At 36.1% G+C, this 27,887-nt stretch overlaps 2 protein-coding genes across 2 annotated transcripts in view; both read left to right on the top strand.

The window, feature by feature from the left end:
* LOC104412998 (tenascin-R-like) overlaps positions 1-9,547 on the top strand; it is a 16,887-nt gene extending 7,340 nt beyond the window's left edge. The window contains exons 6-16 of the mRNA XM_010023879.1: positions 1,907-2,093; positions 2,223-2,507; positions 3,037-3,321; positions 3,986-4,255; positions 5,454-5,714; positions 6,743-6,873; positions 7,054-7,183; positions 7,506-7,656; positions 8,147-8,253; positions 8,748-8,845; positions 9,359-9,547. Coding sequence (XP_010022181.1) covers positions 1,907-2,093; positions 2,223-2,507; positions 3,037-3,321; positions 3,986-4,255; positions 5,454-5,714; positions 6,743-6,873; positions 7,054-7,183; positions 7,506-7,656; positions 8,147-8,253; positions 8,748-8,845; positions 9,359-9,547 — 2,094 coding nt within the window. The remainder of the gene's footprint in view (positions 1-1,906; positions 2,094-2,222; positions 2,508-3,036; positions 3,322-3,985; positions 4,256-5,453; positions 5,715-6,742; positions 6,874-7,053; positions 7,184-7,505; positions 7,657-8,146; positions 8,254-8,747; positions 8,846-9,358) is intronic.
* Positions 9,548-17,301: 7,754 nt separating this feature from the next.
* Positions 17,302-27,887, top strand: part of PTPRQ (protein tyrosine phosphatase, receptor type, Q) — a 103,426-nt gene continuing 92,840 nt past the window's right edge. Inside the window, exons 1-6 of the mRNA XM_010023878.1 lie at positions 17,302-17,355; positions 17,830-17,941; positions 18,763-18,989; positions 22,935-23,004; positions 24,767-24,966; positions 26,381-26,630. Of these exons, the coding sequence (XP_010022180.1) occupies positions 17,302-17,355; positions 17,830-17,941; positions 18,763-18,989; positions 22,935-23,004; positions 24,767-24,966; positions 26,381-26,630 (913 nt within the window). The remainder of the gene's footprint in view (positions 17,356-17,829; positions 17,942-18,762; positions 18,990-22,934; positions 23,005-24,766; positions 24,967-26,380; positions 26,631-27,887) is intronic.

Raw genomic sequence — 27,887 nt, 5'->3', positions numbered from 1 at the left:
AAGAGTGTTAGAAAGGTTGGGTTTTCTTTTTAAACTCTTATTACACAGAAAAGAGTTAATTGCCTGTTTGGAATCTCAGTCAACTGTTAATCATTACATGCATTTTTATGCTTGTGGGAGTGCAGTCAGTTAAATGAACTAGATGAGTACCTTGTTTAAAGAGTAGCAAGGGATAATAATATGCTTTGATTTTGAAGCACTTCTTTCTGAAATAGTCGTACTTACTTAGTGTGTTCAAGTACTGTCTGAATATGTTACAGTCCATGTAGGTGTCACTGCTTTCATTTGCTCTCATCTTTTGAGAACTCCAAACTTTACTTGCACCAAATTTTACTTACCTCAGGAGTTCAAAGATCTTGGGACATACTAGGACCTGTTTAAAATCTGAGATAAGAAAGATTCAAGTACTTTTACTTTTTCTTTCATGCATGAATCATTAGGGAATTACATTCCTGTTTTCAATTTTTCCTCTCCCACTACCTTTGGGACTTGTAATATTCTATGAAAAAGAGTTGTGACTGTAACCTACTCAGATTTCAGAAGCCTCAGGAAAACTGCCAAACACTGTGACACAGATAAAAATTAGCAACACTGTGAGCAGGACTAGTTCTCTAGCATTTGTGTACTCACAGTTTCTTTTTAACCCTATTTTATCTGCATTTGCATTCAAACCCCTCCAGATGAAGGTGACCATTCTTGTGAAAGACAACAGGGATGCTGGAGATGTAGGTCAGTGCACTGGCTAAGAGTGAACAGCGTTTTGGTGGTACCCTGTTGTCTGTCCTGACACTCCATGCAGTTCTTCAGAGTCAGGAAAGAGAAGAAGTAGCCAAAGACTGTTTACCAGGGTTTCTCTTACACTTCCTGCTGCAGAGGTTTATATCATATAAGTATCTTGTTGTTTCTCATGCCTGTAGTTAACTGGTGCCTGGGAAGACCAGTATAAGAAAAAGATAAACATTGATCTGAATAGTACTTTTGAAAGAGCAGGCTAGACACACAAGTCCTCCTGAAAGACAAGTTGAATTATTTGATATTGTTGAAAATCTTCTTTGCCTTCTTGGGAAAATGAAAGGCATCACAGCATTTTATTTGATTCTTTTTCCCCCAAGCATTTACTTAGATTGTAGGACCACAGACTTACTGCAGCTGAAGGCACTTATGCTAGGGTACCTCCTGAGGGTGCTCCAATGTCATGCATAAAATGTGTTGCGTTTTTTATTAATCTTCTGTAAATGTTTGTATATGTTAGTGCAGTGCAGATTGAAACATGTCTCCCACTAGAGGGATCTGCACTGAAATGCTGTAAGCATATTCTGCAAGCATCTTTCCTCCAAAATAACGTGTTACCCCAGTCTAGTATTTGCAGAGCTCTGCTGGAGGAACTGGACATACTTAAAGGTTAGAAACATGGAGTCAGGCATGAGTGAGTGTCCTAACTGCTGAGCTACCAGCAAAGAGGAGAAAGTGGAAAAGAAAGCATTTCCTCATCTGACTGTGCATCTAGCCTGGACTTTTGTCAGCTAAACTGTTCTTGCTTTCAGATTGAATTTATTAATATTTTTGAATGAATGAATTATTTTTATGTGAATAACATTTTTAGAAACTTATCCATCCATGGTGATTAGATTATTTGATTAATAGTGATTTTTAAAGGATTATTTGTAATCAGACATTCTACATTAGCCTTACGTGTCTTAAATTACAACCTTGTAATCTATTGTGATAGAAGGGCTAGAATTTTACACTGAAATATTCACTTTATTCAAAACGTTCCTATATAATTAATTTGTATAAACAAAGTGTGTAAATTTTGGATGTTTAGGAGAGATGCTTGCAATGAGGAAAGCCTTAGTTCATCAATATAATGTAAAAATACATGGGGTTTATATTTTTTTCAATTTAGGAGGAAGGTCAGCTCGTGTGGACAGATGGATCTCCTTATCTTCTAAAGGCTGGTGTGTCAACTTTGTCAATGATACCAGAAAATGAAACTGACTGCTATGCCCTTCAGAGAGATCCCACTGGTCCAGGCTATTTCTTCACAGGATTTTTCTGCTATATACCACTACCATATATTTGTGAATATGAATGTAACTAATTTTTTTCCAATCTTTTGCATTTATTTTTACAAGCCTTCCCCCAATTATGTTTATCTTTTGAAGATAAAAATGTTTTAATGATTTTCATTTTTTTTTTTTATTTTTGGTGTTCTTTTTCAGTACCTCTGATACCAGAAAACTTCACATTTAGTGTGCGTGATGTCACAACAACTGAAGCTGTATTTATGTGGAGTGATATGGACGTGTGGCTTAAGTCAGACTTTGCACTTGTAATGAAGTACTATTTTGATCAGAGGAAACCATACATTCTGAAATTGCCTGTGAATACAACTCAAACAAAAATTATGCAGTTGTCTCCTGGTCTTCACTATAGTTTTTTATTAGCAGCAAGGAACCCAAAAGGGGCACAGGCTATTTTAAATCCAATTCTGAAGGTAGAAACAAGTAAGTTACAAAAATAAATAGCAGTAATAACCAGATAATAATACACTGCTTTTATTTTTCCTTTAATTACACTGTATCTTATGTTCAGATTTTGCCTGAAAATGTAAGTAACTCTGAACATGAATTCTGAATCCAGGATTTACCAGTTTGTAGAGTGGATTCCAACACTGTCATTTTGCTTTTGTGCTAATATGCTTTATTGGGATTAATGAGGAAAAACTTGGGAGTTTTCGGTGGCTGCAGGCAGAAAGCTAGCTGCACCTTCTCTGAAGTATATCTTAAAAGATCATTCTTGCCATAATTTTACTCACAGAATTCCTACTGATGTCCAAAGGCAAAGCTGGATGTCAGAGTAGCAGTAACATATTTTTGATCATGTTTGATTTGCTGTGATACTATTTAGCATGTATGTAAGTACATACTGTACAGCTTTTAATACAGCTTTTCAGGCTGTATTAAAAAAAAAAAAGTTACTGGTAAAAGGCATCAGAAGCTGTTACCCATTTCTATTCCTGATCTTCTTCAATAGGACCATTGCACTCCCAGAAGCTGGAGGCTACGTATGTTTCATCAGCAGAAATACATTTAAAGTGGAAGCCTCCACAGCATTCATCCAGTGCTTCTTTTCATTACTACCTCATCAAGATTTTGGATACTGAAACCAGCATCTGGGAAGAGTTACCAGTTGAAAAAAGCAAGACTTCAATAGTAATAGGAAATGTAAAACCTTATCATCAGTATCAGGTATATTTACAGAATGTGGCAGAGAAAGGAACTCTAAGCTGCCATGAGAAGCCTATATTAATCACAACAGGTGATGTATCTATTTTCTGGTTGTTTTATTTCACTAGACAGAGTTTAGATTGAAAATTCAAGACACAAAATTATTTGTAAGGACATATACAGATGCAGTTTGTTTGGTTGTACTGGGGGAAAGTTGAGGCAATTCTTTTCTGTATTATCTGTTTACTGATTTTGACCTTCAGAACCTTCCAAGAGTGAGTGTACCTATCCCCTTACTTATTTATTCATTTATCTACTTACTGCACATGAGTATGTGCCAAAGAAAGGGACATTTGATAAATACAGATTCATGGTTTGTGTATTTAATTCTAGCGAAGTAGAAATGTTACCATGATGTCTCAGATAATGTAGGGGAAGACAGATTAATTTATTTTTCTAATCATAGGTACTGTGACTCATATTATATTTTTTCTTACTCTGTATATATCCAATGGAATGCAACATGCTTGTAAAATAAGTCCCTATTTGTCATGAGAAAACAGAGAACAGAATCTGTCTGTTACAGGCAGTTGTCTAAAAACTATTTTAAGAAATAATTAAATGAACTAGTAGTTTTAAAATCATGAAAATTTTAGAAGGAAAAGATAAACCAAAAAGCATCATTGGAAAGGAATTGTGTATTGTTATTAAGTTTGAGCTATGGTTTTATACTGACATCTTTTTCTTTGATCAAGCTGTCAGTCCACCTACAGCTGTTTATATTCACCCAGAGGATGTTCAGGAAGAGAGTGTAATCGTTCACTGGAAGCTGCCACAAGAGGGTCAGGAATCCTACATTCAAATGAAACCCAGTGCAGACATAGGTGAAACTAAGAAGTTTTTATTAAACAATAAAGAAGAATTGAAGGTTGATCTCCTAATTCCTGGAATGACTTATGAAATAGCAGTTGCAAGTGTAAATAATGGAAATATGAGTGAACCGAAGACTGTTCAATGCACTTTAAGTAAGACATCATTTAATGGTGAAAACTATTGACTATAATACGGACAGCATCAGTTTCATTATCATTACTCTCATCTAACAGATTTGGTAGACCAAGTCAATTTGCTAAATAGCCAAGGATCAAAACTAGAATGTGAAATACACTGATCCAGTCCTAATTGTTAACAGCAAAGTAGATGCTGTTAACTTTCAAAGAGGGTGCAGCTTTGGAAAACACATCGGTAGTATTTGTAACTTCAATGAGGACCACAGCGGGGAATCTGTTCCCACTGACAGAAGAATTGGGTAAATCGTTGATTTGCATTGAAATAGGAAAATATTGGAATGGTCAAAGCAGATTATTTATTTTTGGAGATGCATTAGTTGGTTCTGTGAACTGTGAGAGAGAAATTACCCTGCTGTTGGTGAGAGGGTGCTGGGAAAGGACTTTAAGAGAAGTACTGGTAGTTGAAAGGCAAAAGCTTTATATTGGTTATTGAAGGGTCTTTCCTGTTAGTATTAGTTTACCAAGATGTTGAAATACTTTTGGCACAGTATACAATTTTTGGCATATGTGAAAGGAATGGGCAGGATTCCCTTATACATGCAGTATTCAAAGGCTGCAGCTGTCAGGTTATAGATACATGAAATGCTCTGTTGTCATTTTTTCTAAATGATTACAGTAATTTGGAGGGTAGTAGGCTTAGTCTTTTCCAGATTTTTTTTTATACAGGAGCAGATTTAATACCTCATCCAAAGACACAGAAGACAGATAATTCTAGATGAGATTTTTCACAGCTGTCAGAGCCAGCTGCAAGGGAAGAAAACTAAACACATCACTGCTGCATCTATCAAACGTATCTCATTCTCCATGCTCGTGTCCCTGTCCACATACACATTTTGGTATATTTTTTTCAGCTATCCTTTACCTTACTGGCGCAGGTGTGGTTGGAAAGTTACTCCATTGACACCTTTGGAAGCCTAACATGCTTTGATTCGTAAATAATTTTTCAAAACCCTTAGGATTCTAGTAATAAACACCTAAAAAGATCAGGTTGTTTATTGTTTCTGAGCAATGATATGTTTTATTACAGTAGCTATTAATTTGCACTGGGCAAGCATATTTCTTAGAGCAGTTGCTTCAGATTAATTGCATGGTTTTCGTTGAATTTATTTGCAACTGATTTAACAGGTGGCTTCAATTTTTTTTCTTCTTTTAGAGCCCAAGCCTGTTCAGATTGTAGTTCCTTACATACTTTATAGCAATGCTGTGGTGTTATTTGTTCGCATGCCTGATACTGGAGTATTTGATGGCATATATGTTACAAGTAAAGGAGGACCTAATGTGACATTCATTTTAAAAAGTGATGGTAAAATAACAATTGAAAACCTTACTGCAGGAACAGAATACGATTTCTGTGTCTCCACAAAGAGTGGAAAAAAGCTGAGCTCCTTTTACCATGTATCTGGTGTAAAGACATGTAAGTATTTAAAATCTGTGCCTATAATATGGCACCATATAAAATTTTTATTTATAAATTCTTTTAACTTTATTTCAGTGCAGTAGGAAAGATGGGCTAATGAAAAATCACCGTGATATGTCTGTGTAAACAATAATTATACAGCTAATACTAGCTGGTTTTTGAACAAGAATTCTAAACTTTCTAAATTGTGTTTTTTATATCAAGTCTATAAAATGTCTAGCAAGTGTTTCAGGAAGTTAGGCTTTCAGGGCAAGACAGAAAAATTCTTCCCAAAACAGTGAAAACCTTGAAAGCTGATTTTTCTTAAAATACAATTTTAATAAAAACTTGAGTTTTGATCACTCTTACGAAAGCATTTCCTAAATATAGCATCAAACTGCCTTAAAAACCCCTAGTTTTGGTCTGTCTCTTCCGTCTTCTCCAAAAGCTTGGAATTAAAAAAAAGATAAAATACTGACCCCTCACGGATAACCAGTTTTTTTGTAGAAAGTGTAAATTTTTGTACATTCCGGCCAGAAATGAATGGTGGGGATGCAAGAGATACAGAGAAGAGTGGAAGCTCTTTCGTTATGTGATCTGAATTGTATCATTCAACACTGTACTAACTAGGGATAAAGTATATTTGTGTTGTGTGACGTACTCAGTTTTGCTGAGCTGTTTGACAAAATTTACGTACATTCTGTGGTGGTGGTATTGGAGGGATTAACTTCATTCTGGAGGGCTTTCCCACCAACAAGTTCCAGCTCTATCCTCAGGGAGAAATGCATGTTCAGCTCCATGTAGTTTTAAGATAAACAAATAAGCAATTTTCTTTAAATTGTGGCAATACTATTTCTCTGTTCTCTCTCCTTTTTTTCTGTTTTGGAATGTATGTATATCTTTTGCATGCCTGAGATCACATTTTGCCCTGTGTTTGCATCTGCATCTGATTGTTTTCACTTTTGTTTCTCCACAGGAGGTATAAAAAGTGTTGGATTGAATGAAATCTTGGATTGAACAGTAAGGTGTTTTATGTTGTTCTGTAGGTCTGGCAGCTCCACTCAATGTGCGAGAAGGTAATGTTACAGACACTTCGATAGAGATTGCTTGGGACCGTGCTGATGGAGATTTTCAGCAATATGAAGTTACATGTACAAATTGTGCAAGTGCTTTCAGGGTATGTTTTTTAAAAGACCACTTGTGTATAGGCAATGTAGTTATTTTTCGAAGTCTTCTGTTAAGTAATCAGAGGCTAAATTAAACACTGTATTTCCCATTAAAGTAGGTGGAGGTATCATTTACATAAGATAAGCAAACTTTGCAAGCAGTTTTGTGAATGTTATATTTGATTTTCTAGGTCCAGAAGGTCAAGCAAGAAACAGCAGTATTTTCCAACCTTACTCCTGGCAAGCTGTACAACTTTACAATTCGAACAGAAAAGGAAGGTTTCAGAGACAGTGTTTTTGTGCTGAAGGAAATAGAGACAGGTGAGACCACAATGTTGTCAAATTCAGCATTTCTTGAGGACTTGTCTGTTAATGATGAACTCAAAACATCAGTGATGTCAGAATTACACTAAGCATTACAGGGCAGCAAGCAGTTTGGCTTTGGATCTTGTGGTGAGCAGAAATCCCGATACACATAGAGTACAGTGGTATCAGTCTGTGGTTCCTTGAGATAAGCAGGGACATGACATAATTTTTCTGGAGTTTTCATTGCATTCTGGTGACATGAGACCTATCATAAAGTAATAGATTTAGAATATATTTTTAAAGTAATGAATTTTGTTTTTTCAATTTATTGACACAGAACCAAGTGCAGTTAAATATCTGAACTATAGCAGAGACTCTGAATCAATAATTGTTACCTGGCCACCAGCCCAAAATACGTTTGATGGGTATGTTCTTTCAATAAACAGTAAGGTCTTCAATGAGGAGAAGATGTTACCTTCCAGTGTAAGGTATGAGGATTACATTTAAAAAATAACTGACATGAACTCAAAACAGATGTTTTACTGTGTATTTAAAATAAGTATTCTAAAGTGTTAATTATGTGTGCTATGGATTTGATGTTTTAGTTGATACACATTACCCATGTGAAAAACTATTATTTAAGAATTGCATTTTTTTAACAAATTACACATCTCATGTGATGTGTTTGTGCAAAGAGCAAACAAAATACTGCACTGGAGTGAGCACCAGTAGACCTGTATGTAATTTAGTTTAATCTTTTAAGACTTCCTAGTACTTGAACTTCATGTGAACATGTGTGATGCTTCCTATTTAAGATTTGATTATATTATTATAAATAATTTTTGACTGACAGCATACGTCATGTACATACACATCATGTGTAAATAATATCCATGATACTATGAAGAACTGACATATGAATGCATACATGCGTTTTTAAAATCCTAAAGAACACAATCTATTTTTTAATCTTTGTAGAATGTACAAATCTGGGAGTCTTCTGCCTGGCACTGAATTCCTAATAGGTATTGTGACAACCAATGGATTAAAAAGAAGTCACCCAACCATCGTCAAAATTAGTACCTGTATGTTCACAATATATTAGTAACTTTTCATGATGTTGGATAATTAGGGTTGTTACATTTTAAGGTATTGTCTAAGAAAAGCTATTCCTTACTAAATGAATGCATCTTAACAATGTCTGGATTAATGAAGATACGTCTTTTCAATCTAAAAATCATTGAAAGTTACTAGGTAAATAAAACCTTCTAGAACAGAAACAAGTTTCCTCTGTAGTTAATAGGATTCTGCCGGTAACTGAATCAGCAGTAATATTAGGATGGTACAACTTTTCCATAAAAATACACAAACACTGATTTTATTTCTGATTCTATTGTTAATATGTAGAAGTGAATTTTATTTATTTTATATTCTTCTTAAGTACAAAATGAAATCTGTTTCTATACTGAGCAATAAAATAATGAATTACAGCAGTGTCTTCCTTAGATGTCAAGTTCCTTAAAATTAATCTAGATTATTTTGTTACTAAATTTTGTATTCGCTCCTGTTTTTACCTTAGATCCTGATCCACCTTCAGATTTACAGGTGTTTGGGCAAGAAGAAAATACAGTCTATTTTTCTTGGAAACTACCAAGAGGAGGATTTGATATGTTTCAGGTGAGATAAGAATGGGAAGAAGCCAATGCAATCCTTTACTTATTTATTTTGGTAATTTCTCAATTAAATTATCATCATGTGTGTACTGCAAACCCAGCAATAAATATTAGTCTTTATAACCCCCACAAGTATGGGAGGGAAATACTGCTATAGGAGGAGACACTTTGACACTGATTCACACAACATCCTCGTCTCTAACTGGAGAGACATTGGTTTGACTGGTGGACCACTTAGTGGGTAAGGAATTGGCTGGATGGTTGCACTAAAAGACTTGTCAATGTTTCGATGTCCAAGTGGAAGCCAGTGATGAGTGGTGTTCCTCAGGGTTCAGTATAGGGACTGGCACAGTTCAACATCTTTGTCAGTGACATGGACAGTGGGATTGAGTGCGCCCTCGGCAAGTTCGCTGATGACACCAAGCTGTGTGGTACGGTCATCACACTGGAGGGAAGGGATGCCATCCAGAGGGACCTTGACAGGCTTGAGAGGTGGGTGAATGCAAATCTCATGAAGTTTGACAAGACCAAGTGCAAGATCCTGCAGCTGGGTGGGTGCAGTCCCAAACACAACTACAGCTTGGATGGAGAATGGATTGAGAGCAGCCCTGAGGAGAAAGACTTTGGGGTGCGGGTTGACAAGAAACTCAACATGAGCCGGCAGTTTGTGCTTGCAGCCCAGAAAGCCGACTGTATCCTGGGCTGAATCAAGAGTGACGAGCAGGTCGAGGGAAGTGATTCTCCCCCTCTACTCTGCTCTCATGAGGCCCCCACCTGTAGTACTGCTTTCAGCTCTGGGCCACCAACACAAGAAGGACATGGACCTGCTCAAGTGAGTCCAGAGGAGGGCTGGAGCATCTCTCCTGTGACGACAGGCTGAGACTTGGGCTTGTTCAGCCTGTAGAAGGCTCCAGGGAGACCTTAGAGCAGCCTCTCAGTTCCTAAAGGAGGCCTACGAAAAAGCTGGAGAGGGGCTTTGCATGAATTAGACAATTTTATAGGTTTATTTTTCTTGTTTTGATGTGAAATCCAATTTTTAAGGATAACTTTTCTTAAAGTAATTCTCTTTATTGTTCAAATGTTTTTGCTATTTCTACATTTCCTCTACCAACTTTTTGAGAAGTGTATTATGTATTAAAACTGCATTTCAGTGTTTTTCATACCATAACACTTTTGGGTGCTCTTATAATTTCCATTTAATTTGCTTGATAATTTTAAAGTATTTTTTCTTTTCTAATTAAATGTAATTAAGTTAAGTGGACTTTTAATTTTTATTTTTACAAAGAGGCTGAGTATTAATATTTCATGTCTGGAATTACAGAGTGGCTCTTCAGCACGTGTAGTTTGAATTGTATCCTTTGCAATGCTTAGCACAAAATCTAGATTTATTTGCATTCTTTCAGTTGTCTGGTCAGAAACGATCTACTGTGACATCTGTTTTGTCTGTGGATCACTGACATTCAAGCAGTCTCCCTTCTGTAACTTGTCTTTTACAGTCTGCCTTGTATTATCCTTTGCATTTTGCAGTCACTGTCTGAACACAGTCATGTGGTCAGTGAAACTCGTGACAGTAAACTGTTCTTTAAATATGTCATTTAAATCAATAACGGTTTCAAGATATAATCTTGTACGGTTAACTTGACCAGGATATTCTTCAGTATGTGGCACTACCATGAGACAAAGTACTTTGCTTTAATGATATGACACAATTTATACCCCAGTATTACAGTATCCAATTCTTTTCCTCTCCCTTCCCCATGACTTCAATTATATCCTTACCTAGGACTTGAAATCAGAGTATTCTTGGTATAGTTTCTTGACATTTCTTCTCTCTTCATTAGTGTAAAGTTGCATTGATGTGAATGAATAAGAGTATCCAGTTAACTTAGAACAGCACATTTTGCTGATGTAGCCTGGAGTATTTTTACAGGTTTTAAAATTCAGTTACCTCATTCATGTTTTGAACCAGTTCAGATATACTTTTGTATGTGGCCGGGTTATTTTTACCATCCTGTGGAAAATAATTGTAATATTGATCTTTATGGCACAGTATTGTTGTTCAGCAATTCATAGAGCAAACAGCCACATTAGACAGTGCTTTGTCTGAATAAATGAGCTTATCTTTAAATCTTTAATGAGAAAGGCTTCCACAGACTGGTTGCTTTGTAAGGTGCACCTGCATAAAAGGGATCATTTTACTAATCATTTAAAATTAATTATCCCAGCTCACTAACTTTCTATGCAATGTATTGTAGTTTGTAGAGCAAAGAGTGCACAAAAGGTGCTTTCCTAGCTTGTCTGTATGTAAAACTTTAATCCATTGCTTTGCTTCTAGCATTTTGTAGTGCTGTAATTCTAATAAGGTGATGAAAATCTCCAAGACTTAGTTTGTATTAACAGGTACTGTGCTGGTAAAATACAGGGGGGAATTGGATCGTTCCTCCCCAAATGAATAGCAGCTGACTCAGAGTGCTTTCAGGTCATCACTTCCATGCATAAAATATCCTTTTGTTGGAGGAAATGGAGGGGCAGGGCAGGACACACTGCTGCAGGCAGTTGCAAACCTTCTTAATCCCTCAGTACTAACTGCCATGCCTGAGAAACCCATGTGTGTCTGCAGGAGATGCTTGTCTAGAACCCTCTGCAGTACAGACATGGTGTGCATCTTCCCTTTCACCAGTGCAGATATAAACTAGTCTGCAGTAACAGTTTTCTATGTCCACAGAAAGGACTGTCACAGGAAAAGGAATTCTCACAGCTTCTAGGGGTTAAATTTCAATTACTTACTCCAGATAAGTAATGCCCAAATTTCAATTACTTATCTCCAGAACTTTTATTCTCTGTAGTGGCTCTAAACTGAGTTTTCAAGGTATACCAGGCAGCATGGTTGAGTGGCTGATTCCTTGGGACTCTTTTCAGAATCCCAGTTTTTTCTTTAAAATATGGAAAATGTTATATATATTTTTACATAAACAGGTATTTGGAATCTCTAAATATTACTTTTACAAAGTCATATAGTTTGATATAAGAAATTATTTTTCTTCCATAGCTTTCGTATTGTTTGAATAATGAAAAGCTGCTTACCAGAACTGTTTATGACAGCAGAGCTGCAGTGAAAAACCTGACCCCTGGAACAGAATACCTTTTTCAGTTAAGGACAGTTAGAGGCTTGGATTCCTCTGTGGCTGTGGAGACAAAAGTCATCACAAGTAAGGAAATACCTTGTAACTTGTCTTTTTCTTTTTTTTTTTTTTAAAAAAACAGTTAATGTTCAGAGACATTTAAATCATTGTATGTAAGTGACTTGAAAGGGTCACACAGTTCAAAATGAAACTAGTTTTTGGGTGCAAGTTCTGCTTCCTCTTGTGATAGTTGCTCAAACAGTACCCTTGCATGTAACTTCCTGGGTTGAAACTGGGGAGAATAGTCGTAGTTGCAGGTACCTGTTTAAAAAGGAGGTGGACTCACAAATTTCTTCCAGCTTTAGCAGAATAAGATCTTGCCAGAATAGCATCCTATACTTCAAGAATTACCTTGCATTTTGTTTACAGTTGTTTCTGCATCTCTTAAATTCATGCAGTCCCGTGGTCTAAGATTGTGGGATTGCTTCTGTACAAGGCCACAGGATGCTTAAAAAAGTAGGAAAAACTGTGCTTCAGATAGCTTAACAAGGTCCAGAAAATTAACCTGTGTCTTGCACTCATTTTCTGTCTCTGAGCAAACGTGGATTTTCCAATGTTTTTGTGATACAGCATAGAAAGAGGAGAGTTTGTTTGTGGCAAAGGATTAAAGGAATAGATATATACTGGATATTCTGGACTGTTAAAGTAGATAAAAATCAGGTAACTGTAATGAGAAAAGAAATCAGCTACCAGATTTACACATATGCGTGTCATAGACCTCCTCCCTTCTTTCATGGATTGTCTGTGGTTTGTTTGGACTACCCCTCCTTAACCTGTTAATAGCCAAGGAGTCTCTGCACTTAGTTGTTCAAAGATGAATGAATCTGAAAAAACACAGATCTATTCATGCAGATTCTTGCTAATGAAAAGTGCAGCAGAATAATCATCATCATGATCCTGATGGTACTTTTTATTCTCAAGCACGTATTTCGAGAGTATTGTGGATGAGTCCAGTATATGGCTAGATTATGGATAGTTCATAATTTTCATGGCAAACCTTTAGGATCTTTTTGCTGAACAGTCCAGCCCTTAATGGGATTATGCTGATTAGTATTTTTCAGAGAGCTTTGAGCAAGATAAATCAGTGATCTGGACACTTAATTTTTAGGAGGAATGGAAACATTTTTCTTTCTGACTGCAGCTGTGCTGCACAGATTAGTGGAGGTGCTATTTGTAAATAATTATCTGTGATTTTAGGAGTTTTAATATAACCAGAAGGAATATTTTAAAAAGGAAAAAAGTGATAATCAGCAGAGACTATGTGATTTACTGTATCCATGAGTGAACAGATGGACAGTTTTCTAAAATTATGTGGCCTGTGATGTATTTTAGAGAACTTTTAATCTCTGTTTAAAAAAATCTCTGTTTACAAAGTGTTCTATTCTCATTCTGTTTCACCAGTGAGAAATGTTACTGTTCTTACAGAAGATTTCATATGCCTGGAATTTTCTTCCACAAATCATGTAGGGAACACAGGATAGGTACAGCCTCGTGTTTTACCTTGTGCAGCATAATGGCGTTGTTCACTGTGTATCCATTCAAACATGTAAAATTTGTATGAATATTTCATGATGTTGTGAACCCTACAGTCATTAAAATAATAACAAAACCTAAGGTACTTTTCTTGTATTTTAAGGACTATGCATTATTTTTTTTAATTTATTAACCTGAATAATTTTTATGGTAGAACCAGCTGGGATATGCGGTTTGACGTTAAAAATGGTAAATTCTTCCTCTGCAACTTTAATGTGGAATCCAACCAAGACTAACTTCACATCTTACAAAGCATCTATATCAAACAACACCTTTATAAAAAAGCTCAGGATTCCAGGAGCACTGACTGACTTCAATGTTACAGACCTGACTGCTGGGGGCATTTATAATTTCACATTGCAAAGACTAAGAGGAAATATTGAAGGAGCTTCTGCTTCCATTGAGATTGTGACAGGTCTGTATGGCTTCTTGCTTTCTCTCCTTGCTGGTGAATGGTAGTTGTCAATAACAATGCACATTTAGCTTTGTACCTCTCACTTTGTAGAACATTGGAATTTCAAGAGATCTTACATGTAATAGTTTTCAGTGGTTGTGGCCATACATTACTTAAACCCTATTCAACTTGCATCTAGTGATACAGTATCAGATACATAATCTCTTTAGCTGTGCTGCATTTTTTTTTTGACTACTTTTGGTATTTTCATTATTTTTCAGGTCTTATCCTGTGGAATTACGCACAAGCTGAGTTTTACCTTTATCTGATTTCAGTAAGGGTTTTTTTGCAGTGAGTGAAGTTAGAGGTTTACAAATGTTTGTGGAGTTAAGGCTTTATATTGTAAACTGAAGGCTTTATATTGTAAACTGCTCCATTCAAGGCCTGTTTCTTATTAGATTTGTGATTAAAACATAGTGGGGTAAAAATCTCAATCTTGACATGTGTCTGCAGTTTACTGTAATGTAATAATGTAAAATACAGATTAAAGAGCAGAAATATGCACCAGAACTACCTCAACCAATTTCTCTTGCTACTTTCTTACATTACTTTTTATAGGAGTTTTTGTGGCAATGAAATGGTTTTATGAGAGACACCTGAGAGGTGTTGGAAGTTGTCATTGATTGACTATTTTGACCAAATGTCATGACATTTGTGTCTGCTTTTGGGATCAGTGTTTAACAAACTGGTGGTGCATCTGCCTTAATCAGGGGGACTGAAACAAGAGGTCAAAGACAGCCTTTAAAGTGATATAGGGGTGAAAATGCTTATATTTGTTTTAATGTCTTGATAGTCAAATTGATAAGAAAAGCCTTGTATGTCTTTTAAAGCTTAAATTAGGACCACAGTGCTATAATAATAACACTTTTTTTTTTTTTTCTTTCTCCCTAGTGCAGGGATGATTTAAGTATGTCTGGTTGAGTTATTTGTGCTTCCTTTTATTTAAATGCATTGAGATACTGAGCTTGCTGGTTTATCATGGTTAATTTTTGGAAAAATTGACATGTTGTATTTTGTGCTCCATAGTCACTGGTGTATCTACTCAACCTCAACTAATTTTCAGATATTCTGATATTGCAAATATTAAGTTCTATTTTTGCAGGTGAAATTCTGAATTTTACAGCAAATTGTTCTATGCTTTGCACAAATATACTGGCCTTATAGTTTGTACAAATATGCTGACCACTGCTGGTAAGAAGTGTGTGTGTGAAACAGAGAGGAGGATGGCCAAAAAGCAGGTGCAGCGAGGCTTGAGTGAACCACACTCAGATATGCATTCCCTGATGATGTGGTTAAATCTGCAGAAGGGTAGAACTGAGGCTTTCTTTCAATGTCAGTGGGAAGGGTAATTCTCAGTCATGGAGTAATAGGAGGAAGAGAATTAGCTTCTTGGGACTAAATTTCTCTTTCCATGAGGACTTTTTTAATGCTTTCTTCTAGAGTCAGAAATAATTAAACTGAGGTAAAGAGATGACTTAAGTATTGTGGAAACTGTACATTTAGAGAAATTACAGTAGTGATGATAGCAGTAGGATTTAAAATTTATAAAAGGAAGAAATTATGCTCTCAGTTACACTTGCACACCTCCACACGTATTATTAGATTTTTTTTCTGTTAGTATTAAATTAAGCAACAAGTTAAAAATTATATATAAATAAAGACTAAATATAAAATCTAAAGGTAATGCTTGGTAATATTAAATTTCAGATTATTTGATGGCAAAACTGGAGTAATATGTTTGGAATGATTCTGCAACTTTGGATAGTCAGTGTAAATAGTTCATGAATGATATATAAGCAGATTCACAGTAAATAAGAAAGGTGTGGAGCTCTTTCAGGATCGAAGTGCTATGATACTCAGACTGCGCAATGCAGTATCAGTGTATAAACAGTACTAGAAGATTTAGTCTGATTTCTGGAGAACCATGTGAGTAAGGCAGACAGGGCTGAGTGTAAGAGTAGCAGCGAATAGCAACAGTGACTGAGCTTGCTCTGGGACATATGTGTAGGGACAGCTGTTAGCTATTTGTGCTTTCAAATTCGAAAGGAGACAGGTGCACCTGGCTCTGGATTGCACAGGTGGATAAATTATACAATATTATAGGTCAATAATGTTTGAATGACCTATTGAAGAAGCAAAAACCTGGTTCATTATTAGGCCTAGAGTAGATGATACAGACTTAGAGGTGCGCTTATAGGCAGAAGAAGAAAGTGAAATGGTGTGACAGGAGTAGGTGGAAGCTTGGTTTGAATTAGAAGAATAAAAAAATCTTTATTTGGAGGGCTTAATAGACTTCATGGAATTACTGGGATTCCAAATACATGAAAAGTATAAAAAAGTTACCAACCCTGTGGCTAGCAGTGGAACAAGCACTAGCTATATCTTGAATTTCAACCGTAGCACTAGTTATGACAGTAGTGGTGCTAACTATAAGGTTGAGTACAGAAATAAACACCAGGACTGTGCAGAGATTCTTTGTCAACTGAGCACTGGGCAAAGATACTTGAGCTTCCTCTTTGCACACCTGGGAGGTTATCAACCAAGTCTCAGAGGTGGTATAGCAACCGTAGAGTAATATATGGCTAATTAGCAATTATCCTTCATGTAGCAAGTAAACTGTTCTTGGACGCTTTTATATTCAGTTATAACTACTAATTTATTTGTGAAGGAAGTTATTTAAGTTAATGTCTTTTATTCCACAATTCTTTTTCAGAACCTGCAGAGCCAGAAGGACTTAAATTCTTCAATGTTTCATCATATTCTTTTTCACTGTATTGGAGACTGCCATATGGACATGTAGACAGATTTCACGTGGCTCTTATTCCTCATCATGGTTCTATTGTTATCCTAGATCTTGGAGTTAGGGAGTATCAAGTATGTGCATTTTTTACAGGACTTGCATGGCCAGCTTTTCCTTATGCACTGTGCTGATAAGGAATTCAAGTTTGCTTCCTTAGCTATTTAATGCAAATATGAATATGGAAGTATTAATGAAAAATTGGTGAGAGCAAATTTCAGAATCCAGAGTTTGTTACCTAATGTCAGGTAGTGTATTTGCCTTTTTAAAGATGTGCTAGAAGGATACAGCCCGTCATACAAGGGTTCATGAATAGTTTAACAAAGGAAGGGCAGAGCTATTGAGTAATACAGGCTCATTAATTGTGTACTTGCCAGGAAGATCTGTGCTTAAATCATTAATGCAGGCAACGTTTCACTGCTAAGCCATCAAAAAGAAATAGGAGCACTTTTTGATTCTGCTGTCTGGAAAATATAGTAATATTAACAGAAATAATGGTTGTTCTGGTTGTTTTGCTTTTGTTTTTTATTGGAACTACAACAATACAGGTATTTTATATAAATGCTTGCTATAAAATTGTTAATTATGTTTATCTCCAAAGATGGGGTAGCTTAAGGGTCAAAAACTTGTAAGTTTTTCAGGCTGCTTTTGTGTTTATTCTATCAAAAAGGAATTTTATAATGCTTCTTACTTACTTTGATAGCAATGAAGATACAGAAAAACATCTATATATACACTCATAGGTAATTCTGTGATAAAATTAAGGGTTTTTTTGTTCTTTAGTATTGAATATTGCACAAATCTTATGGAGGGTAGTTAAATAAGATGGCAAAATACTGTACTCCAGCTAACAGGAGTAAACTGCTATTATTACTCTTGCAAATGCTGTTGTATTTCTAAAAGCTTATTAGCAGATCACTTTCAGTAATGGAGTGCTTAAACTTCTGGGGTTTGGGTTCTTTTTTTTTTTTTTTTTCACGATTCTTGTTAAAAAACTGAATTAAATCTTTGTCCTGTTTCAGGCTGATTTTTCTAATACTGTTCCTGGAACAACATACAATGTTACAGTTTCTACAGTTTCTTCTTCACTCTACAGTTCACCTGCAAGTAGAACAGTGACAACAAATGTGACAAGTGAGTTAATAATGACTGATGAAATGTTGTTGATTTTTTTTAAACTGTTTTTCTGTATTTATTATACGCACAGTAATATCTGAGAAATTATAATCAGTTTTGAACTGTCATTAGAATTTGTCATCTTCTCTAACCATTCAAAAATACGCTGTGTCTGAGGTGTTCTATGAGAGCATGAAAGTTTCTGTGTCAGATATTTTTAAGCAGAAGCCCTGGATGTGAGTTGTAGCTGTATTCATCCATTAGTTGGCTTAGTAAGAAGAAAAAAGGGGAAAGAGGGGAAGGCATGAAGGACAACAGTTTATAAACTTTTACAAAATTTGCTGAGTCATGTAGCAATATCGATACCCAATTTATATGGATAGTGGTATACTTTAGAGACCTTTAAAAAAAATGCAGCCATATCAGACACATTTTGTAGAAGAGCGGAGTTTGGTTTTGAATGGTTTTAGGGAAAGGAACTGAAATTAAACTGCTAGAATATCTCAAACATTAAATTGGCATTAAACTCTGTTTTGCTCATGGAAATCTTGAGCATTAACATTTTTTACATTCTTACAGAGGAATGTTCCTGGTGTTCCAAAATTCATTTAATCATTTCTGTAACAAGACTTCAACCAGAAACAAAGCTTGTTGTTCGGCAGTACATTAGTTTTAGTAGTTTTACTGGCTTATGCTGGTGGATGATTTAATTTCTTTACAGGAGCTGTGAAGGTGTCTGCATGATCTGGAGACATTATTAAAACCTGGTTTATATGGGTGCGTTTGTGTATGTGTACATTAAAACAATTACTTTTTGGTTTTTTGTTTTTTTTAATTAGATCCTGGGCCGCCTGTGTTCCTTGCAGGTGAAAGAGTGGGCTCTGCTGGGATTCTGTTGTCATGGAACACACCACTGCATCCAAATGGGAGAATTCTCTCCTATATTGTTAAATATAAAGAGGTCTGCCCATGGATGCAAACAGCTTATACACAAGTCACAACAAAGCCAGATAGTTTGGAAGTTCTTCTTACCAGTCTTAACCCTGGAACAACTTACGAAATTACGGTAAAAGCTTTATGAATGCCTTTTAGCATTTTGAATTATGATTTATTGTAAATTGTGTGAGTTAAGTCCACATAGTGTATTCTGAAGGACCTTGCTAATTAACTGTTGTCAAATAACAAAATATATTAGCCAGGTATTTGTTTGCAGTAGTGGGTTTTAAATCTACCTTAAAGAGTTTCCAACCAAAATTGTACAAAACCAGTTTCTTCTGTTGATATTCTTATTGACATATGGCATTATGAGGTAAAAAGTAAAAAGCAAAGGGTAGAATTTTTAAAAACATCTAAATCCTTCATCTTCATTGAGGTTCAATCTTTCAAATCATTGGTGCACTTTGGATATTATATATAGAAATCATCTCAGCTAGATCCAGAAAAACATGTAGGTACATACTTCTTTCTTTGATTTTAAGCTTAATTAGTTTTAAAAGAAGATTTCTTGCCTGAATATCTGTTTAGCTGTGGCCTGTAAACACCTTAGTCTGGTTTCCCTAAACCTAGGAGTTTTACCTAATATTATCTCCTCATAAAAATGACATACTCTTCCCTTTCCATAGATTTTACTGCCTATATATTCACAGTGCATATCTTCTGCCAAAATCAATATGTGTTCATGACTTCAAAATCAGTTTGTGACTTCTGTATGTGGAATTTGTTTACATTGAGATTAGGCGCTCCTGATCGTCTCCAAACCCTTTTAACAATAAATGACTTCAGGTGGACAGAAATGAACTGCTGTCCTCTTTGCACTATTTACCAAGCAGTTCTTTGCCTGGTTTACTCCTTCATAAGAAACTTGGAGAGGTGCTTCTTTTCAATATCAAGAATGAAATGAAGTTACATGCTTGATTTGTTTAATTCCATATCATGTAAATTCATACAGGGCAAAGCTATAAAAAATACTGAAGTTGACCAGACTATTAATAAGACCTTATAGTAATTCTTTGCAAAGGTGGTGTGTGTAAGAAAGTAAAAATGTAATTTTGCTTGCCATTGTGAAAAAGCTGGTCACTGTGAATCTAATTGTGATGACCATGCTGATAAAAGCCAGTATATCCACAGCTGGAGAAATGTTTACCTTTGTCTTGCCTGCAGTCATCTGTTAAAAAAATCCCAAGCAACCTCCGCCCCCTAACCCCCTCCTCAACCCTCCAAAAAAAAAAACCCACAAAAAAATGTTCGGCTACTTATGAGAGAAGTATTTCTTTTAGGCTCTAAGCAGATTAATCTTCTCAGAGAAATGAAGTTATTAAGACAATTCAGTTTACAGTTCCGAGTCCCTTAGTAGCACTTGTGTGGGGTGCAGCACTATTAGAGGTTTTCCATTCTTTCCTCCGTATATGAATCTTCCCTGGGAAAACTGTGGGGCATTTTAAATCATTTGTTCTACTTAGCAATAATTTGCCCTTTGTTGATATATGTGGGAGGCAGGCCTTCCTGTTGCTGGTGCCTGAAGCATTGATCTTAGAGCAGAATTTGCCTCAGAAAAGTGACTTGTGACCCAACAACCTCTGTCTAGCAGGGACCACATGGCTTTTCTCATGAGTGAGTAAGTCTGTTGGCAAGCTAAGGGTTATAATGTTACCTACTGCTTTGGTGGGTGCCCTGACTGCCTGACCCATAAGCAACCTCATGGATTAAATAATTACTCAAATGGAAACGCTTTTTCTACCTCACAGATATGGATAAAAAGATACATCACAAATTGTCCTCTTGAGCAATTTCTTGTTGTTTGGTTCATTTTTGGAGTCTGTTGTGTCGCTTAAACCACAACACATTTAAAAGTAGCTCTTGATTTTTGCATAGATGAAAATTCTGTATTGGTTTAGGCTACCTGGCTTGGTCCTGCTGTGAAAATCTTTCTGGTAAATACTGTGACAGCACAGTTCAACAAAGCTTATAAGGTTTGAATATGGGTTTCCAAGCTCTTTATAAAAACCCAGTCTTGATTTCTTTACATCAAATAAAAAGAAAACCCAAAGAAAATAGCAGTTGCAAGTGATAATTTGGTACATGTTGGAGAACTGCATATGATTTTGAACATCTGATCATTGATAACTTTGTATAAATATGATTTAGATTTTTTTCTAAACTTTAAATAATTAGCAGCAATATCTTCAAAGCATAAAAATTAATACTCCTTCCGAATGTCAACTGCAGTTACTTTAACTTTGGGTAGTACTTTGTTTTCTGCATAGTAAACTTGTCCTTTTTAAATATTTCCAATTTTTTTTCTGTAATGGCTCTTTATGGAAGTGATCTCTACAAGCTAACCATACATTCTGTAAGCATTTATTTTTATTTCTCTTCAAAACTAATTGGTGTGTGTAGCTGACACCTTTGCCATGCAAACTTTTGCATACTTAGGTCGTAGTAACTTTGAGTCTCTTGAAACTACACATACGAAACAGGAGTTTCCATGTCTATCTTAATACTAGGGTTTTTTTCTGGACCCCTTCTGCAATATCTACTTTGAGATGAGATAAAAAAATCAGTGTTCAGGTGAGGACATATCTTTAGATTTGTATGGTGAAATCGAAATGCTGTCAGAGTTTTCTGATTGCCTGTCAACCCCCTGAAGATCTCCAGATAATTTCCTCAGCTATTGAAATTACTGTAAAATTCATCAATGCTTAAGGACATTCCAAGCCATTCTCTCTGTGACACAGAGATGGGTTTGGCTGGAGTCATGGGGTGTGCATGCATGGGGTGCAGGTGTTTATATGGCTTAGGAAGGAGCTGGCCAGTGATACAGATTCTCCTTCACCAAGCAGAGCATGTGCATATCATAGACATATGCGTCCCTTACATCCTAGAGGAGGTCTTCCACGTTGCTGTAGTTCGTCTGCTGTGGCTTAGTGTTTTTGTTTAAAAAGCTTTACAGTCTTCTGAAAGATGCACATTTTAGTCCTGAGAAGTGATTACAACAGGTAGCCCTTCTGACCTGTTGGCTCTTGCATTCTCTTTGCCAGTCATTACCCCCTGCATGCTGTCTCTCACTTCTACTATGATCCATGTGTAGTTTGCACATCTTCCCCCTCTTACGCCGCTTTCCCCATAGTCTGCTCATACAGCTCCCTCAGCACCTCTACCGTACCTTTGTTACCTGACACTGGCAGAAGGGAATGACTCTACCAATTTTAACCTTGTTGGACAGCTTTTCACTTTGCTGCTTCTTTAACATGCCTCTCACCATCGGTGTTGGAATTCTGCTCAGATTTTACCTTCTGTTGTCTCTTTCACTTCTGTTGAAAATAAGGAGCCAGGCTTCATTCCTCTTTCATTTGAAGTATTGCATGCCATGGCCTATCACTGAGTTGAACTGTCAAGAAGTCCTATATTGCAGAGCATATAGCATCATTGTTGTGTTTATCTCTGTAAATTCTAACAAAGTCTCGGTGTATTGCCCTTCCACGGGAAGACTCTGCTATGATAGTAAGCATTGAGGTGCATCCACCATGAAGTGCATCCAACGTTCTATGGCCTGTTATCTTTCTGCTAAAAGACATGCTTTCCTTGGGTTTCTACTCTGATGGAAGTTGACCTGCTCTTGCCATCCTTCAGGAGTACAAGAAATAAAAGAGAACCTATTTTTCTTTTACTCCTTTAAGTTATAGTACAGCTAATAAGAGAGCTGGTTTAAGTGAATTGTAGTAAGGAAAGGAGTGTTACTGATGTTATTCTTGCTGTTGATTTTAGCATAAAATAGGGATTCAGCATTTCTGAAGTATGGATATGGCCACATGGTTTTTTCAGTTTCTTACACTGTTTCATAAGTTTTCCATTTTATTTTTTTTTCACATTTAAATGATGAATGTAAGTTAAGCATAAGCTATAAAAGGCATGTTCATTTGAGTACTCATAGTTTAAAAGCTAGAAGGTTTTCATAGTCCCTGAAACTATATATCCTATAGATTATCTAATGTGGACTTTTTTTTTTCTATAGGTCGCTGCTGAGAACAGTGCTGGTGTTGGAGTATTTAGTGATCCTTTTCTTTTTCAGACTGCAGAAAGTGGTAATTTTAAAAAATTACTGCTAAGTACCCATGGCACATTTTACACTGAGCAAATTCTGATGCATTTAGAATGAAATCTTAATCCTTTTCATATTCTCTCACTCAGTGGAAAAGGTGCATTCTGTCCTATTTGCTAGTTAATAGCATTTTGAGTGTGCGCATTATGGGTGTTATATGCAAACTCTGTTTCTGTTGGGGTTTTCCTATGCCAGTTTCTAGCTAGGTGGCTTCGAGAAAGCGAGGTCACAGGAGAGCAGAGCTACCTATCAAGTGGATCCATTTACTGTTGCCTGCAGCAGTACTAGGAGACAGACTTTGTTATGGGAACAGCTCAGGCATTGCCTGCTGGTGTCAAGCCATATTTGTTTACGGCTGGAGGGAAATGACTTCTGTAAGCAAACACACCCAGCCTTCTGTAAGCAACCCAGCACAGAATGTATTTTACTAAGTTTTTACTTCTTAATTCTGAAGGAGAAAAAAAAAAAAAAAAAGAACTGAAGGTTTAACTTGATGGTTTTGAAGATTAAAAAATTGTCACTATAGTCTGAATTTGCATAATATTTATTAATTTAGTGGTTTTAGTCTTGCTCATGCTTCAGGAGCGGTTGTGCCTTAGCTAAAGAGCTGGCTCCAGGTCAGTTATGGTAGAGTGAATCAGTGTCATCGGCATATATAATTTGTGCTGCCATGTCACAACACATCCCTTTGTGTTTAGGAATCCTGGTTGGTTTCTGTAGCTGTGCAAACTGCAGAGTACCGTGTCTCAGTTAATGGCAGGAAATCATCACTCTGCATGAGATTTCTGAGCTAATGCAATGACTTACGAAACCAAATATAAGAATGGGTAGTAAACTTGCCACTTGTACGTTACTGCTGCTAGAAAACCATATTTCTGTGGGATTTATTCACTCATGCTTGACAGAGGACAACACTATCATTTCTCCATATAAGGCCTTAGCTTTTACCTTTTGATGCATTTCATCTAACATTTTTAGTAAAGCTAAAATATCTTACTACAAATGTAATTTGAAGTTTTCTTCAAATTCTAGGTGAGTGTTATGTGTCACTGATACTTTTTATACTTCTACTTTTTTTTTATACTTTTACCTTCTCTTTTTTTTCTTTTTAACTCCCACTTTGGTGGTTAAGTAAAACCCAACATCTTGAACAACATTTAAATATTTAAAGTAGGAAAGGTAGCCAAAAGTCAGAATTCTTTAAATATGAAGGATGTAGTTTGGGAGGAAGGGAGAAAAGGTGAATGCTGTGCAAAAGATTCAGCAGGTCCTAAGTAAGAACTACATATGAGGCTTGGAGGAGCTGTCTCTGTTCACCTATGGAAGATCTGTAATTGTGGGCAGTTTTATGTTTTTAAGGCAGCATAACCCCTTTCTCCTTAGTGCTAAGAAGAGCTATTGCAGGAACTGTTACATGCTCTAAAACAAATAAAAATGGGCAAAAATCTGCCACTTCTGACACAGTAGATGAGTTGCTTCTAGGAAGAATGACCAAAGTTGACCAAACCAGTTACTATATTATTTTGAAACTGAAATAATTACAATTCTCACGTAAACTAGATTGGAAAAGAGCTGGTTGCAGATCTGCTACTTTGCATGTGTTTGTGAATGATTGTTATTTATTTGCTTCAGGGTTTGGAAGCTAGAAATATCATTACCAAAAAAAGGGGATTTTTTTTTTGCTTTTGTTTCCAGTGCTGAGATAAAAAGTATGTCTCGCTGCTTTTGTTTGTTTTGTTTTCAAGCTCCAGGTAAAGTAGTGAATCTCACAGTTGAAGCCTTAAATTATTCAGCTGTAAATCTGATCTGGTTTCTTCCTCGGCAACCAAATGGAAAGATAACTAGTTTCAAGATTAGTGTGAAACATGCAAGAAGTGGAATTGTAGTGAAAGATGTCTTGGTTAAAGTGGAGGACCTTCTGTCTGGGAGGTTACCAGAATGTAATGTAAGTGCTATAAACCTTTTAAATCAGAAATAGACTCAAGCCACAGAATACAGTTTTACATTTAAATTTTGAGATATAAAAAATTTTAGGCTTGCTTTTCAGAACAATCACAAATACTTTACAGACTTAGGCCCAGGGAAGGATATAATGCTTGAAGAAAAACCTTTCTGTTCAAAATAGTTTAAATGGATGCTTTTCCTTGAGAAGCTCAGTTTGATCAAAGAAAAAATGTTAAGGAAGATTCAATTTGGCGTCCTTGTAACTGAGAATAATGAAATAGAGAATTTTGAATTTTTTTTTTCAGCTATCAATTTATTAATTTTTGTTTTCTACAGCATTCAACTAGAAAACACAAGAATTAGTGGGGGTTTTTGGTCAATGCAGACATAGTAATGTTAATCTTATTTTTATATGTAGCATGATAGTGATTTTTATGTTTTAAATGTATACCTTATTCTGTGTACCGTATTTCAACATTTGAAAAATACTTTTCATCTCAAAATAAAAAGACCCATGATTAGCAGAGTGATCTAAAAAATGCTTTTCAGAGTTGGTCCTAAAAAAAGTGTTCCTTGAAAAGTTTCTGAATTTTGGCTATTCAAAGGATTCAGACCTGTAACCAATGTATACATTTCAGAATTTCTTGAGGAAAATTCTCTTTTCCAGTATTTATTTTTCCTTTTCCTCGTTATTCCGAGCATAGTGTTGTGATTACTTGGATGTCAAGTTGTCAAACTTTTTTTCCCTTTGTTTTCCCCCCAGGATGCTAGGCTTAGTACTTTAATGAAAAGTGCAGTTTTAAATAATGAAAATTATCAGAACTTTTGTTTCAGATTGTATTTGGAAGATCATTTTAGGTATTGTGAAGGCTCTCAACACCAAACTGATTTAATTCAGCACTGAGAAGTGAGACTGCCACCTACTGAACTATCAGCATTGGTTACTGTAAAGTCTAGCAGTTTTTCAGAAGTGTCTCCTGACAGTATGGATTAGGAAGCCCCTGTCAGGTCTTATCCGTGATACTGTGATATATGTATGCTGTGTATCTATATACACATAAATACATATAATATACATGTGATGTAGAAGGACCTCACTGGGGAGACTTTTCAGAGAGAGACTGAACGCTGGAAGTGGCATCTGGGAATAGTTGAATGAATCCTAGAGAGCTGCTTCTTTCAATCAGATTTGAAATCTTTTGGAATAAGGCAGGAAATGATAACAGTGTCACTAAGAGGACGTACTAGCGAAGTCAACAAATGAAATGATAACCTAAATTTGGAGACTGAAGAATAAAAAGAACCAGTTTAGGATAATTTTATTTCAAAGGTAGTCTGTCTTTTTTTGTTCTATATATATTTACAATTGTAGGTTATAAATGCATCTTACCATGTTCCATATTTTGTCTTTATAGGATAACAGTGAATCATTTTTGTGGAGTACTACTACTCCTTCAACTACTTTTGGAAAATCCACAATTCCTTCACGGACTACAGTTATACCAAGTACAGAGGCACCAAATCAAATGAGCTCTGTTTGGAATGAACCAATTAGTTTTGTTATAACTAACCTCAGACCATATACCACCTATCTTTTTGAAGTCTCTGCAGTTACCACTGAAGCAGGCTACATTGACAGTGCAATTGTCCGGACACCAGAATCGGGTATTTACTGCTTTCAAATGGGAATACAGTTCTCAGATTTATATGAAAACTTCAGAATATCAGATTGAAGTTGTGTTGCAAGATACTTCAGTCCAATTCTGTCTTTATCTGTATCACGCTTTTTTATTTACATAATTACTTAATTTTACCTAATGGAATCAACTGAAAGTATATGTAGCTATAATATATCGAAAAGTGTACAGTTGTTATAAAAAGTCAGAAATACAAAACTGTGCTCAAGACAGATCACATTTTATGAAAAACTGAAGATATTTTAAGAACTGCAATTGATGCCAGAATAGGAGAAAAATTAAAAATATAGATGAAGGGAAAATGTGTCAGGCATAGTATTCAAAAAGTATGTTTATTGTGTGCATAGCAATGCACTTAAAGATTATTTGCCTTTGTGAGAAAACAAGCAGTATGAAGAATACTCCTGTTCCATGGTTCCTCAATCTGTACCTATTGCAGAAAGTTTTTCAGTGCTGAAGAAATCTTTAAACACCAGGAAAGTCGATTTTGGATTACCTGCAATGCACTGAGAAGTTAGAGCTGGAAACAAAGGTTGCCCAGGAGCAGGAGTTTTGTAAAGGCTTAGGTAGTGGGCAACATTATTAACAGAGCCATCCCCAAAAGGTGCTCTAGAGGAATGTTATTCTGACTTTCTGTTAGTATATAATTCTTTTGCCTGGTGCAGGTTCATGTGACCAGGTTCCCCTTTCATAGCACTGTTCAGATGAAAAAACCCAACAAATTAATTCCCCCCTAGCACTGTGCATTTGAATCGCTTTGATAGAATTAGAATATCATTAGTTTGATGTTCTGTCTAGGGTTAATGAAGTTTTGAATAATTTCTGTTCTAATGATCTCAGGCTAATTTCCAGTTTACTTTTTATTCTGTTAACATCCTAGGATAGTTGTGCTGCTGATAAGAAAACCCTGGAAAGTGATGAAAAGCTTATGCACTGGGGTTTAGTTCTGCCAAATACATAGGAAAATGCAAACTGTTTGGCAGTTAAGATCTTCAGTCCTTGTGTACTTGGTGCCTGCACAGCCAGGGTTCATCCATTAGTGCATGGTCTGGGAAAAGGGGGTTTGGCTCACTGGTTGGTGTGACTCTGTGTGTGGCATGCACAGGGCCACAGGCACAATCAGCCCTTATAGCCCAAGCCTCAGTAGGTCCTTCCACTTAGCAGCACACTGGTACACCCAAGCTTCTGGATCCACCTCTATTAGATCCTCACCTTATGAGCATTC

This window comes from Nestor notabilis, unplaced genomic scaffold, assembly GCF_000696875.1.
Source record: "Nestor notabilis isolate BGI_N333 unplaced genomic scaffold, ASM69687v1 scaffold421, whole genome shotgun sequence".
NCBI classification, from domain to species: Eukaryota; Metazoa; Chordata; class Aves; order Psittaciformes; family Psittacidae; genus Nestor; species Nestor notabilis.
This window is presented reverse-complemented; position numbering and strand designations above follow the sequence as displayed.